Source organism: Onychostoma macrolepis, chromosome 05, assembly GCF_012432095.1.
Source record: "Onychostoma macrolepis isolate SWU-2019 chromosome 05, ASM1243209v1, whole genome shotgun sequence".
Taxonomy (NCBI): Eukaryota; Metazoa; Chordata; class Actinopteri; order Cypriniformes; family Cyprinidae; genus Onychostoma; species Onychostoma macrolepis.
The window spans coordinates 23,307,397-23,320,297 of NC_081159.1; the positions used below are offsets into that span (position 1 = coordinate 23,307,397).

Below are 12,901 nucleotides of genomic sequence, written 5' to 3' on the forward strand. Positions count from 1 at the left end.
TGCTGAAGAACTTATGACAAAGGTCAGTGTTTTCAAACTTTATTCTGGTTGGCATGAGTGACTGGTTCTTTATTGATCTGGCACTCTATGAGATCTGAAATTTGCTTCCTACCAAGGGTTTGATTCGCCGATTGATATTGTCATGTCTCTCATTTGTGCCTTTCACTTCCAGTGATCTTCAAAATTAACTGACTGCATGACAAGAACAAACGTGCTGCAACCAGTGAGAAGAGAAGCTGAATAAAAATCAGACTGAATCAGGGTTTCAGCCATCTCTACTGTGGAGGTGCAGAGAATTGAAAGGCAAGTAAATATGTTGTTGTTCATAAGCTGTTAATGCCCTTTGTTGGGGGGAACTGCACAAAATTGGAGAAATTTTAAAATAGCTGACCTCAACGGGTTGGGGTCAGTAAGATTTTTTTATGTTTTTGTGAGAATCCTCTTAACGCTTACAAAGTCTGCATTTATTAGATTTAAAAAAATACAAAACATTTTTAAAACAATTTAAAACAGCTATTTCCTATTTTAATATATATTAAAATGTAAATCTAAATTTTCAATAGCCATTACTCCAGTCTTCAGTGTCACATGATCATTTAGAGAAATCGTTCTAATATACTGATTTAGCGCTCAAAGGAACATTTCTTAATATTATCAGTGTTGAAAACAGCTTAATATTTTTGTGTAAAATGCTATTTTTGGATTCTTTGATGAATAGACGGTTCAAAAGAACAACATTTAATAAAAGCTGCATAAAAGTATTAATTTATTTTTCAAGTAAATAAAAAATACATTTAAAACAATTTACTGACCACAAGCATTTAAATGGTAGAGTATACATATCGGATGTGCTTAAAAATACGCTGTTTTATCAATGTTTGAACATCTTAACACATTCATAGAAGTTAATGGTGGATTTGTCAGTATTTATAATGAATATATTTTGTAACTGACAATGTCGACCCAAACTGTATGTTAGTAAACACACATTTTGAGGAAGTGGAAGGAGGTTTCACCAAAACTTGATGAGTACTTCTCAACTTGTTAGTGAAAATGAAAGACCTGGAGGAAGCACTGGAAATAATCAGTAAACCTCACACAGACTTCCGTCTGTGGCTCACCGCTCCACTTATTAAAGACTTCCACAACACACTTAACTGCTTTAGACCTGCATGGAAGTCAAATTAAAGTGACACTCCTCTGATTTACATTTATTTAAGGGATTTAGGTTTTTTACTTCTGTATTATGTACTATGTGCATCTCCTCATCTCCTTGCCTTAAGTTGTAAGAGACTCTCCAGTTGGGCTGAAGCTGAGCATAAAGGAAACACATTTTACGATCTGTAATGATAAACTGATGTTCTTACCCAGCCTTCCGGAGTCTTTATATGCTCCTGTAAAATTTAGTTCTGCGAGAGGAGCTAGAGACAGTCTAGACACAAGCTGGCCAGTCTGATCTGTTTACTGACTGCAGTCAGAACTTTCCCTACACATCGACCCTTCTATAAACCACAGTTCATTTAATACACGGCATAGACTTCTGTAGCACTGTGGAGTTAAGAGTGTCTGTCATTGCTTGATATCTGTCTTTTCATCAACAATAAGTTTTGATTAGTTTTAGTCAGGAGTTCTCTAAGCTCTGCAGTTTATATGCTACAAAGGATTGTGAGGCTGACCTTTTTACTGCCAAACACATCATATTAGGTACTTAAAGAAAATCTGTCTGGGTAGGTAAAAAATATTGTATGTCTATTAACTTTTATTTTTCAGAATCAAGATTTTAAGATTAAAATATATACAGTGGGGCCAAAACGTTTAAGATCACTAGTCAAAACTATACTTATATTGCATCTAATTTACAGTAATATGTTGTGTTTGCCATTGCAAATTATAGACCTGCATAACAATTTAAGTGAAAAATGAATGAATGGATTTCTTACTTCACAAATTTACTTATTTGTTAGTTACACTTATTAACTTATTTTCTAGGTTTAAATTTTTGTGGTCTTACGAAGCTCATTTGGCTCCCAATATATCATTCATTTTTATATACACTACTGAACAAAAGTTTAATATAATTCAGATTTTTAAAATGTGTGTTTTATGCTCATTAACAGTGCATTTATGTGTAAAACTGTTATTTGAAAAATCTAAAATAACGCTTTTCTATTGTATTCTATACATGTGTTTGTGTGTGTGTGTGTGTGTGTGTGTGTGTGTGTGTGTGTGTACCACTAGGAGGCAGCACACTCCAAACTAGTGTCTTGTGGTACCATCGAGCCGCAAGGAGAAGCAGAAGGCAACTACTTTCTCGTCTCTGTTTGTCTGACGTCTGGACTCCTGCCAGCACAGCTCATGCACCCCGATCTCCTGATCCCTCTCCAGGCCCTGATATATGTAATCTCAGAGGATAGATCTCTTTATTAAGTCTGTCTAAATGATTCCGCATGACATTTCTGACACCCATGGGCCTTCAGAATCATGGGGGATGGTACTAGTGGGAGAAAGAGGGGCTGCTTTGTGTTCACTTAATTACAGTCCTAACATTTCTTTCTCTAGATTATGTTTCACCCAGGCATCTGTACCAGCTCCCATCTGAGGCTTCCCCCAGACCCTTCACTCATGGTGCTGTTCAACGGTACATTCTCCAACAAAACCTCAATGAAAAAAAGCACATCAGTTAGGTTGAGGGCAGACATATTCTAACTTATGTGCCGTATATACGTACAGGATATAGGTATGAGAGCATAAATTTAAGAGGCTTGTCTTTTCATGTCCGATCTGCATATGTTTATGCTTCGGTTTGGCATATGTCACATTTTTCATACATAACCTTTGGGTCACCAGAGGAATTCGACCCATTCTTATAGAACTTGATATATGTTTCCTGCTTCTGAAAGCTCAAAGTTTGCCGAGGAAAAGCAAGCGTCTGTAGAAAAAAAAATGTATCTGTATCAAATAGAGCAGAAAGGAACTTTTCCACCTGGGATATCTCCACCTTTTTTATTCTTACTCTCCTCTTTTTTGTCCGAGTCTGGCTGATTCTTTGTTAAAAATAGACGAATTATGGCCAGGTTAGCCAATTCTTTATAATTAAGTGGGACAAAGTCTTTCTAACACAGCGTAGAGAACATACAGAGAGCTTTGCCAACACTAAGTTTAGAATGAAGTGCCCTCTTCTCAGCAAATCCTTGTTTCTGGAATGTTTAAAGTGCCAATAAGTGCTCAATGTTTGCACCAGGAACTCTGTTAACAATAGAGGTGACCACAAGGAACATTCATTGGGGGCACTTTTAAAAGTTTACATAATCAATTCAAGGCTATAAAGAGTGTGTTTAACAACTAAACAAGAAGGTGTTAAACAATAAGGTGGCTTCATTTATAGAAATATTTCACGTTCAGTACAGGTTAAGCTCAATTTTCAGCATTTGTAGCGTTTGCACCTAATATTATGTCTGCATAAACTACAAACCTTTTCGTACAATTGACCAAGTGAAGCTTTTTCCGATGATCCGTTTCACTCTGAAGAAAAGATCTGTCACTACTTCTAATAACAATGCAACTTCGAAGTTGTTGCTGTAAAGTTGGTAATTTTAGGTATTACTTTGTTTTGGCAACAATGCTGTAAAATTAGATAAACTTTTCACAGAAATAATTAGCAAGTAATTTGTGTTTTTCACAATTTGGTTACATTTTATGGCTGTGCTTTTGTATTTTTATTGTAAGTGTCTTACTATAACCCGAGTTGAAATTGCTATAAATTTTATGTCAAGTCGAAGTCAGGCCAAATTTATTTGTATAGCACTTTATAGCACAAAGCAGCTTTGCAGAAAATCACAATGTTAACGACTGTAATATCTTGATATCTTCATTTTTTATAGTCACAGTTAGCAGATTAGAGCTGGGCAATAATTTGCATTTTAGATTTAGTTTCCAACATTATTATGCCACAACAAGCTTTAATTTCTCAGTAGAGCAATGAAGACAGAGAATCAAGTAGCAAAACAAGAGAGTTTGTTAATACAAAGACTCCTACCACTACTGGCCTACCTTTTTATTTCTTTTGAAGCCCAGATTATTTTCAGCTGTCTTCCACAGCAGGGATTTATATTAACCCTGAAATGCTTCAGTGCCTGGTTGGCATGGCCGCTTTTTAAAATGCCACGGACGCACCAAATTTAAAGTGCTGAAATGTTGCACACCCCCTCATCGTAACTTTCCTACTTGCTTCTTTTTGACCAAATCTGGCAGCAGGAATAAAGCCTATTTAATCAAACACAGGATATGATGTACTAATTTTTACTTTCCATTGTCAGTACCTCACATTCTGCTAGTTCAATTTTGCCCTTTATTTTAGTCAAACTGTAGTCAAACATGTCAAACTATGACAAGTGGCACCCCCTCAACACCTGCAGATCTTGGCGGCGCGTGTGATTGATGCCCCTGCTCCGTGCTTTGCTTATTTCTCTGGCTGTCAGGGGGTCCGCCAAGCATAGTCACCTCGACCTCAGATGTAGATGAGTGGGCTTGAGTCCGTGCTGCCTGCTGAGCCAGGTGTTTAGCTTGGACGTGGACCACAGTTTTGCGGTTTTCAGAAACCCCTTAGTTCCCCTTTTTCACCGGGCAGAGGAGAGGTTAGAGTAAACCGTGTTCCCGAGGTTCTCGTTCTGTATCGCTCTCTCCCCTTGCCCTGTTCTGGATGCTATCCAGACGTTAGACTGTGCTTTGTCTTCTGGAAGAGGTTTTCATGTTATGGCAGTCATTTGACTCATTAAGCCATCTGAAGTGTAAGCATGTGAAGAGGCGAGGAAAAAAATGCTTTAGCACTTCTTATGTTTATTTATCATTTAGAATGGGGGTAGACCAAATAACTGAGAAGAAAAAAAATTTTTTTTTTTATAAGATGTGTTGTCAAGATTAACTGTAAACCACATTTGGAATGATCTTTAGTATGAAAGGCATTATACAGTCTTAAATATAAGAAAAAAAATTTACCTTTAGGGGTACAACAGCTTGTCATTAAGGCAGTACTCTTAACTTACCCGTAACATACCTTATTTACACCTAAAAGATTCAAAGTAGTACCTTAAGAACTACTCTAAGGTACTAATATGCAACTTTTAGGGATGGTAAAGTTGCCCCTTTAAGGCTTAGTGACAAACTGTTGTGCAAAAAGTGTACCTTTAGTTTAGGGGTAAATTTTTTGACAGTGTGGTTCCACAAGGAACCTTTAACATTGCACAAAAGGTTCTTTATAGTGGAAAAAAAGTTTATTTTGATTATTTAAATGTACTAATTTACTAAAAGGTTCTACGGGGAACCCAAAATGGTTCTAAATATGACATTGCTGTGAAAACATTTGGAACTTTTTTTTTAATAAATAAATATAAATTGAAAATGTTTCTACCATTACTTCATTAGTGAATAGAAAAGGAAATGCTGTCAACTTAAAATAAATGTTTTTTAAATAATTTGCTCTGGCATCAGTGCAGTAACAATAAATCTTTATTCAAATATTCCTAAAGCATTAACTTTGTCTTAGATGTTTCACCTAATATTTCTTGGGAGATATAAAAACAGACCCAAATGAAACAAGTGAAGTTTTTACAGTTCTTTTTTATTATTATTATTTTTATATTGATAACATTTGTCTTAGAAGAGCATATTGAGGAGATTATGTTATAGAGATCATATTGACTTTTGATTGTAAATGTTGGTATCTTGGTCATTTTGTGCATAGTGTGAGACATTGCTCAGATCGCTTCTGAACCTAAGGAGACAGGTGAGGTGAGATTGCTGGAGAAAAGACTCCAATTAAGTATTGCTTGGAGAAACAGTTGTCATTTCTGTGAGTAGTGGATGTGCTTATTAGCCTCTCTGGCTCTTTTTGTATATTTTAAATGAGGCCAGCATAATTCAGTGCATAATTTAATGTGTAAAAGTTTTCACTGGAAGAGCAGGGAAGTGGGGAGTGCTGCATGTGTGAGAGGACAGAGGGAGAGGGAACTGGGCTGGGTGAAAAAAACTACACGGGCTGTGGGGCTCAAGGCGACTATAAAACAGCTTTCTTGCCCATTGTGTTGATGTAGTCAAGAAATATACCGTAACGCACAGACGGAGATGGAGGAGTGAGGCGGGACCGGTTTGGGTGGCTGCTAAGAAACGTTTGTCTTGCGGTTTGCGAGCAAACTTTGTGAGGAGATTTATTTGTGGCGGAGTCTGCCGATGACAATCCTCTGAAACTTTAACTCTCGTGTTTGAGACGCAACAGTGCACATAAACTAGATTTTTATTATTTTAATGCTCGTAAGAGAAACGGCAGTTCTGAAATTAGTTTTGCGAGTCGTATATCTGTCCTCTAGTCACAGTTTGAACATTAGCGGGACAGTATTAGGAAAGGTATTTTGCTGACTAGGGTCTCCGTATAGTTGACGCGGCTGAAATGGGAGCGGGTGACGGGCGCTCGGTGTCTGCGGTTCACCGGAGCTCTTTCCTCCTGAGGACGCTGCTGCTGGTACTGTGGCTGACATGCGTTCAGGGGACGTGGGGACCCGGAGTTTACAAATACCAGACCGGGACAGCACTCCACAAAGATCAGTCGAAGAGGTAAGGTTTATATGACATGATAGAAGTAATCTGTTGGGCAGAAGTTGTCAGTTGAAGTTTTACATTGTTTCGAGTAATGTTTGCCATTTATGTCCACTTTAACTACTTTTTATCGATTGTTTGCAGTCAGTTAAAAACTTAAAAGATTCCCGAGGGGAAAAGTAGCATACGTTCTTCTTCACACAAAATAGACAACCGTTAAAATATTTCAACAAGAGGCAACCCGTTAGTGAATAATGAGCCGAGATAAGTAAATTCATATTTCAATGTTTGTTGAATTTGCTACATTCCCAGTTGAAAAATTCAGCTGTGTGAAAACATAGTAGGTTCTAGTTGGTCCAAGCTGGTCAGTAACTAATGGGCTAGAATAAAACTGCCACTGGTTAACATGGTTAAGCTGGTTTCTAAAACATTGTGGCTTGTCAATTAGCCTATGACCAGCTAGAAACCTGTTCCAAAACAGATACCAGTTTAAGATGAGTTTTCCAGAAGAGCACACAGCAGAATTTAATGATAACTGGTAACTTGCTATATTAACTGTGGCATTTTGTAGATGAATAAAGACTGATATATTGTGAAAATAAACTATTAATCAGTTTTATTCTACTCTGTTTGTACTTCTATCTAAACGCAATGCTGATTTCCCTGCTCTCCACGTAATGCTCCTGTTGTGAGTCTGACAGTCTGTTTCCTCTTTCCTGAGATGGGGGAACACCCATCTCTCCTGTCTGTACCTTTGTCCATGGTTTATTCCAGTTAAAACATGCGTAAAATATATCGGTATCACTGTCCAGACTTATTCAAACTTCAACTCACCCATTCATCAGGACAGAGAGCTTTTGAATATTTGCATATTTATGCAATCTTGCTTTCAGGTTCATATTTAGGCAAGCTTTTTTTTAAATGCTAAATCAGACGTAATCAACGGTGTTTGTTTTTTGTTTTTTTAATCAGTATGTCATCTTTTTCATTTCCCTCCTCTAGTGCTGGATTTGCATGTGGTTGATTAGGCTTTTTTTGAGACATAACATGGCAAGAAATTAGGCAAAACATCATCCAACATGTAAGCCCTCCACTTCTGTCCAGACCTCATCACCTTGACTGACCTGTGACCACAGCTTATGGCCTTGATCTGACCCTCATATCATCATGTAAATATTTACTCTGTTTGGGTAAATGGCTTAGAGTTGTTGTGGGTGGGATGTGGGGTGTCTCTGAAGTACACAGGTGTTGAGTCGTCTTCGCTCTCTGTGCTGATGGTTTGATTTCTCACCCCCTCCTCCCGTCAGTCACAGACTGATGAAACAGACGGTGTTTACTAAACACATGCAGCTGCATCGTCTACATGCTGTGAGAGAGAAGTTTATTGCACTGCTGTCTGATGATGCATTGAGGAGAGGTCACCGACATCTCTGAGATGATTTGGATAGGCAGCACTGTTTACTAAGAGGTGCAATATAACTTTAGATATAAAGAACAAAGTTTGTGTTTATACTTTAGGCCGTTTGACATACTCAGGATGCAGCTGCTTTGAGTTTACTTGTTTATATAGTAAATCTTGTTCAGCCTTTCTTTTTTACATTTAAACTGCAATTTATTCCTAACTTCATTTATAAAAATGACTTGTTTTCGTAAACTAGTCATTTAGGTTACCTGGTAAAATATATGTAATTGTGTGTTAGGGCTGATTGATTGTGTAAATAAATAAATAAAGATTATTTTGGTAATTACTAAGATCTTGATTATTTGTCTTTGGAAACATTCATTTATTAAATTTAAAAACTTATGGATTAAATTGAAAAATGTAAATATTGACAAATATATTTAAAGTGGATCATAATAAATAATATCAAATATGTTATAGATAGTGCATGTATATGTATATATTTATATAGTAGTTCAGTATGACTAAAATAATCATTTATCTTTTTAAAAATGTTATATAAATGCTTTAGTTTGACTAAAAATGAGAAACCTGACTAATAGACCTACATAATGTGTTTGTATCTTTTGTCCAGCATTTATACTCGTTAATCAGACTACAACTGGTCTTAGCATTGTGCACTTGTTTTGAAAGATGCACAACATGCTTTTAATCCTTTAAATGTTCGATTACACATTATGTTGGGTATACTTTATACTGTAGTTCAGCTACACAGAATCTCACTGTTTGTCAGTTAGAACTGCATGGTAATGTACTGTATAGATACCTGCATAATTTAGTTTCCCACGCTAGAGCACAGAGAAACTGTTTATTCTGCATTCTAAAGCATCACTGAGAGAGGCTGAACAGGCATATGAACTTCTGCCATAAATCATAATTAACCCCGATACACATCCTAACCTTTAACCTAATCCATTTTGCACATAGCCAAGACAATGCCTGAAACGTAAATGTTCTGAGAAAAGCCCCTTAATAATGTCTGTCTAATTAGGGGCCGGTGAAGCCGAGCGCAGTTGGGGGTTAAGTCAGCAGCTATTTCCTGTTCTACTCGGCTTCACTGCCATGGAGAGCAGCGCTCAGGGTGGGAGTGTGAGACTTGGGACCCCAGAGGGACCTTTAACTGCTGACCCATCAGCACCAACCAACCAGCTCCACCTTTACCTCATTCTGCCTCCACGAAAGCAGGGACTCTTTGATGCTTCCGTGGGTTATACACATTAGATACATTTTGTTTACTGTATTTGTTTTTCTCCTCTGCATTGTGAGTACACTGCAAATTGTAAAATAGGAGGAGGAAATATTTCTTATATGTATGGCTATAATTTTCATTACTTTCATTCAAGTTTTAATGGGCACATTTAATTGAATTGTTCTGTGGAGTCGCAAAAATCTTCTTAAAGAAATTAAAAAAATTGTTAAGATAAATTCTATCAAGTTTGTAAATGTCATTCTTGAAAAAATTCTTGAGATATTAAGCTATTTTCTTTTTTAAAGAAGAAACTGACAGGCTTTGGTGTTGCATCATTGTATGAAGACGTTCACAGAAGACTGTTCAACTCGATAAAAATTATTTTCACCGATGGTTCTTCTCAGGAATTCAGGTTTTTGTTAGGTTTTGTCTTCAGAATAATCTTAAGAAAAAGTAAACTTCTTAAAAAATATTTGTGAAATACAAAATACTCTTGATTTTATTCCAAAGTTAGAAAATAGGAAGAAAATGGCAGTTAATAAGAAGTTTATTCTTAAGATTGTTTCATGAATTTAGTCCCTGTTCTGGAAAATAAGGTCTTCTAAACTGAAAACAAATGCTGCAGCACTCTCGCTTGGTGTCAGATATAAATCAAGATTGTCATGTGGAGAGCATGAAACTCAGATCAATCAGTCAAGAAATCGGTTTCAATGTGAGGATAGAGATACTTAGGGAAATATGCACTGATCATCTTCATGATCTATGGGTGTTTCTGTGTGCACTCACTCATCCATACCATCCGCTTCAGGGCTGTTTATCCTGTGAGGCCGGCCCTTAAATCCGACTCTGGAGAAGGACTGTCTCCCACCATGGCCTTTGACCTGTCCTTTGAACCATTCTTGAGCAAATCGGAGGAACAGAAAAGGGGTCCCTGCTCATTTCTGCCAAGCTTTGTCGTTCTTTCTTTCTTTTTTCTCTTTTAGTACTTTTTGATGCTTTCTTTCAGCAGCCCATTAATCTTATCTGTCCCTCACTGTTTTGCCTAGCATTGGACGTCATGAGCGCGGCCTAATTGGGTTATCTTACCCCCCTAGTGCATCCCAGGAGGGCTTCATTACTGACCCGATGATGAAATGCTCTCTTTCCTCCCCTTCTGTCCAGCTGCCACAGCTTTCCATTGTCTTCTTGTTCAAACTTAATTTATTTGCCTCCAGAGTCAATAATCTTTGTAGTCTGTGCTACATTGCGGGAGTCAACATTTGCGTCTTAGCGTTGTCTCATGCGTTGTGTGTTGAAAGCTAGCATTCATGCTTTAAATGAGGCGCACTGCTTTTCCTTTTGTCTAAAATGAGACAGTTTCATGATCTTTCCTCTAGTTTGTGTGCATGTGTGCGTTGTGCTGCTTTTGTTTAATGGCCTTGGCTTGCTTGCCGCTCACTGCGTGCTGAGTTGCACTCAGTCCAGCTCTGTGTGATTCCTGCCATCCCTTTTTGATTTGAGTTATCTCCCCCTTACAGTCTGTGCTATGATCTGTGTGCATTGCAGAGTTATTTATTACGTTTCTGGACCCATGTGTGTATGTATGTGAGGAAGAGAGTCAGTCTTTCGATCTGCTGGCCAAGTGCATGTTGATGCCAGTGAAATGTAGCATTGCTGGGCTGTTGAAAACTTTCACACCTTTTAACTTGCATTACCTACCGCATATCTGAGACACAATGAAGCTAGAAGCAGAATTGATGTCAATGAAGCTTTCAGCTCAATGTGTTTTGAAAAGGCCAATAAATATAATGCTGTAATCGCTTGTGCTTCAATTGCCTTCATTTAGAGAGAAAAGTATGCAAGTACTCATTTAGCAGATGCTGAATTCAGAGTACACTCTTTACAGGGATTGTACAGGGGCTCAGTGGTGATTCCCAGTGCATTATCTTTTCAAAGGTTTAAACCTACAGCTGTGTGTAAAGGATTAATTATAATTTAGAAGACAGTGTTTTGTTTGTTTGTTTCCATATCTTTAAGCATCTGTCTCTCATTGGCCTACATTCAACAGAAGTTGGCATGAAGCTATCAAATTTTGCAATCAAGTTTGTCAATCAGTCTGAAGTTTACACCAAATACATTCTTATATTCTTTATTTTGCACCATTTTTAAAAATAGTTTAATTTTCTATACAGGCCATTATCAATTAGGTTTATTATGTATTTAGTTTAAATTGCATTAAATTAACGTCCTAAATTGTTAGCCCTGATTTATTTATTTATTTTAGTGCTGTCAAACGATTAATCGCATCCAAAATAAAAGTTTTTGTTTACATAATATATGTGTGTGTGTTTACTGTGTATATTTTTATCTATATATAAATACACACACATACAGTATATATTTAGAAAATATTTACATGTATATATTTACATTCATATAATTTATATTCTATCTATCTATTTTTTAATTTGTACTTAATGTGCTAAATTATTAATCCTGTTATTTATTTATTTAGTTATTTATTTAAAAACTGCACTATATTAATGTCTTAGATTGGGCTTTTGAATGTTGGAAAACATACTGGAGATGTCATGATCACACTGACCCAATAGCACCGTTGCTGTTTTGTTGAAGTGGTGTGAACTGTGGACCTTAAAGAACCATATCGCCAAGTCAATTGATTTGTAACGAAAAATGGTTTTTGCTAGTTCTTTACATCTCACATTACTGAACTATTTTCAAGGCACAACGATAAATGGAACTGTTATCATAGAGAGAATTAGAGTGTGGGTTGATAACTGGGTTTCATAATGAGCCCTCATAAATGCTTTGTGATGGAGAGATGTTAGATTACAGGAATAATGGTCTGTAAGTACTGCTCCTCCTCTTTTGACCCTCTGTCTCTCCCTGCCCCGAGGTTTAAATCTGGATCAAAGCAGACTTTAGCTGCCTTCGCCTCTATCTCTCTGTTCAGAAAGCGGGCGAGGGGTCATTTCCCATTGAAAGGCTTTTGTGTTGTGTGTTGCTTATAAATCCTCTCATTAGTTCATATGGAGCTGGACTGTGTCCGGAATGTTTATGTGAAGGTCCAGAGAATGCTATGCACTGTGTGCTGTTTTAAAGTAGAGAGGATATTTTGCATGGTTTTCATGTCGTTTTGTGTTTTAGTGTAGAGGAGCTAATTGAAGTTACAGTTGGGGAAAGTACCAAATGATGTCTGGATCAGATGAGAGGAGAGGGGGGTGAAGGACTCGAACAAATCACCCTGTTCACCAAGCTGGCATTGTGATTGGGGGCAGTGTGGGAACTGTGTTCTGATGAATGTGCCGCTCTAGATCTCTATCTGTCCATTGCTTGGACGTCTCCTCCTACTGTGAGTGAGTTTGGCTCATTTCTATACTTGTGTAGCAGATTTGCAGGCTAAAATGATGACAGAATCAATGAGATGGGGTTCAGTGCAACTGAAATCACTGTGAAATATGGAAGCAATTATATATGATAGTTTTTGCTCAGGTGAATTTACATGATTTAAAGAGTTGACCTCTGTATAAATGCAGTTCACCACAAAATTACAATTCTGGTGTCATTTACTCATCATGTCATTACAAACCCATATGACTTTAATTCTTCTTTGAAAAACAAAAGATGATGTTTTTGTTGGATGGAGATTTCAAGCTTCAAAG

At 37.1% G+C, this 12,901-nt stretch overlaps 1 protein-coding gene across 8 annotated transcripts in view; it reads left to right on the top strand.

Moving 5' to 3' along the window:
* The first annotated feature begins 6,007 nt into the window (after positions 1–6,007).
* emid1 (EMI domain containing 1) overlaps positions 6,008–12,901 on the top strand; it is a 70,361-nt gene continuing 63,467 nt past the window's right edge. For all 8 annotated transcript variants that reach the window (XR_009271168.1, XR_009271169.1, XM_058774516.1 and 5 more), the window contains exon 1: positions 6,008–6,606. Coding sequence is in view for 6 of the 8 variants with exons in the window: in XM_058774516.1 (XP_058630499.1) it covers positions 6,443–6,606 (164 nt within the window). In the remaining 2 variants the exon portion in view is untranslated. The remainder of the gene's footprint in view (positions 6,607–12,901) is intronic.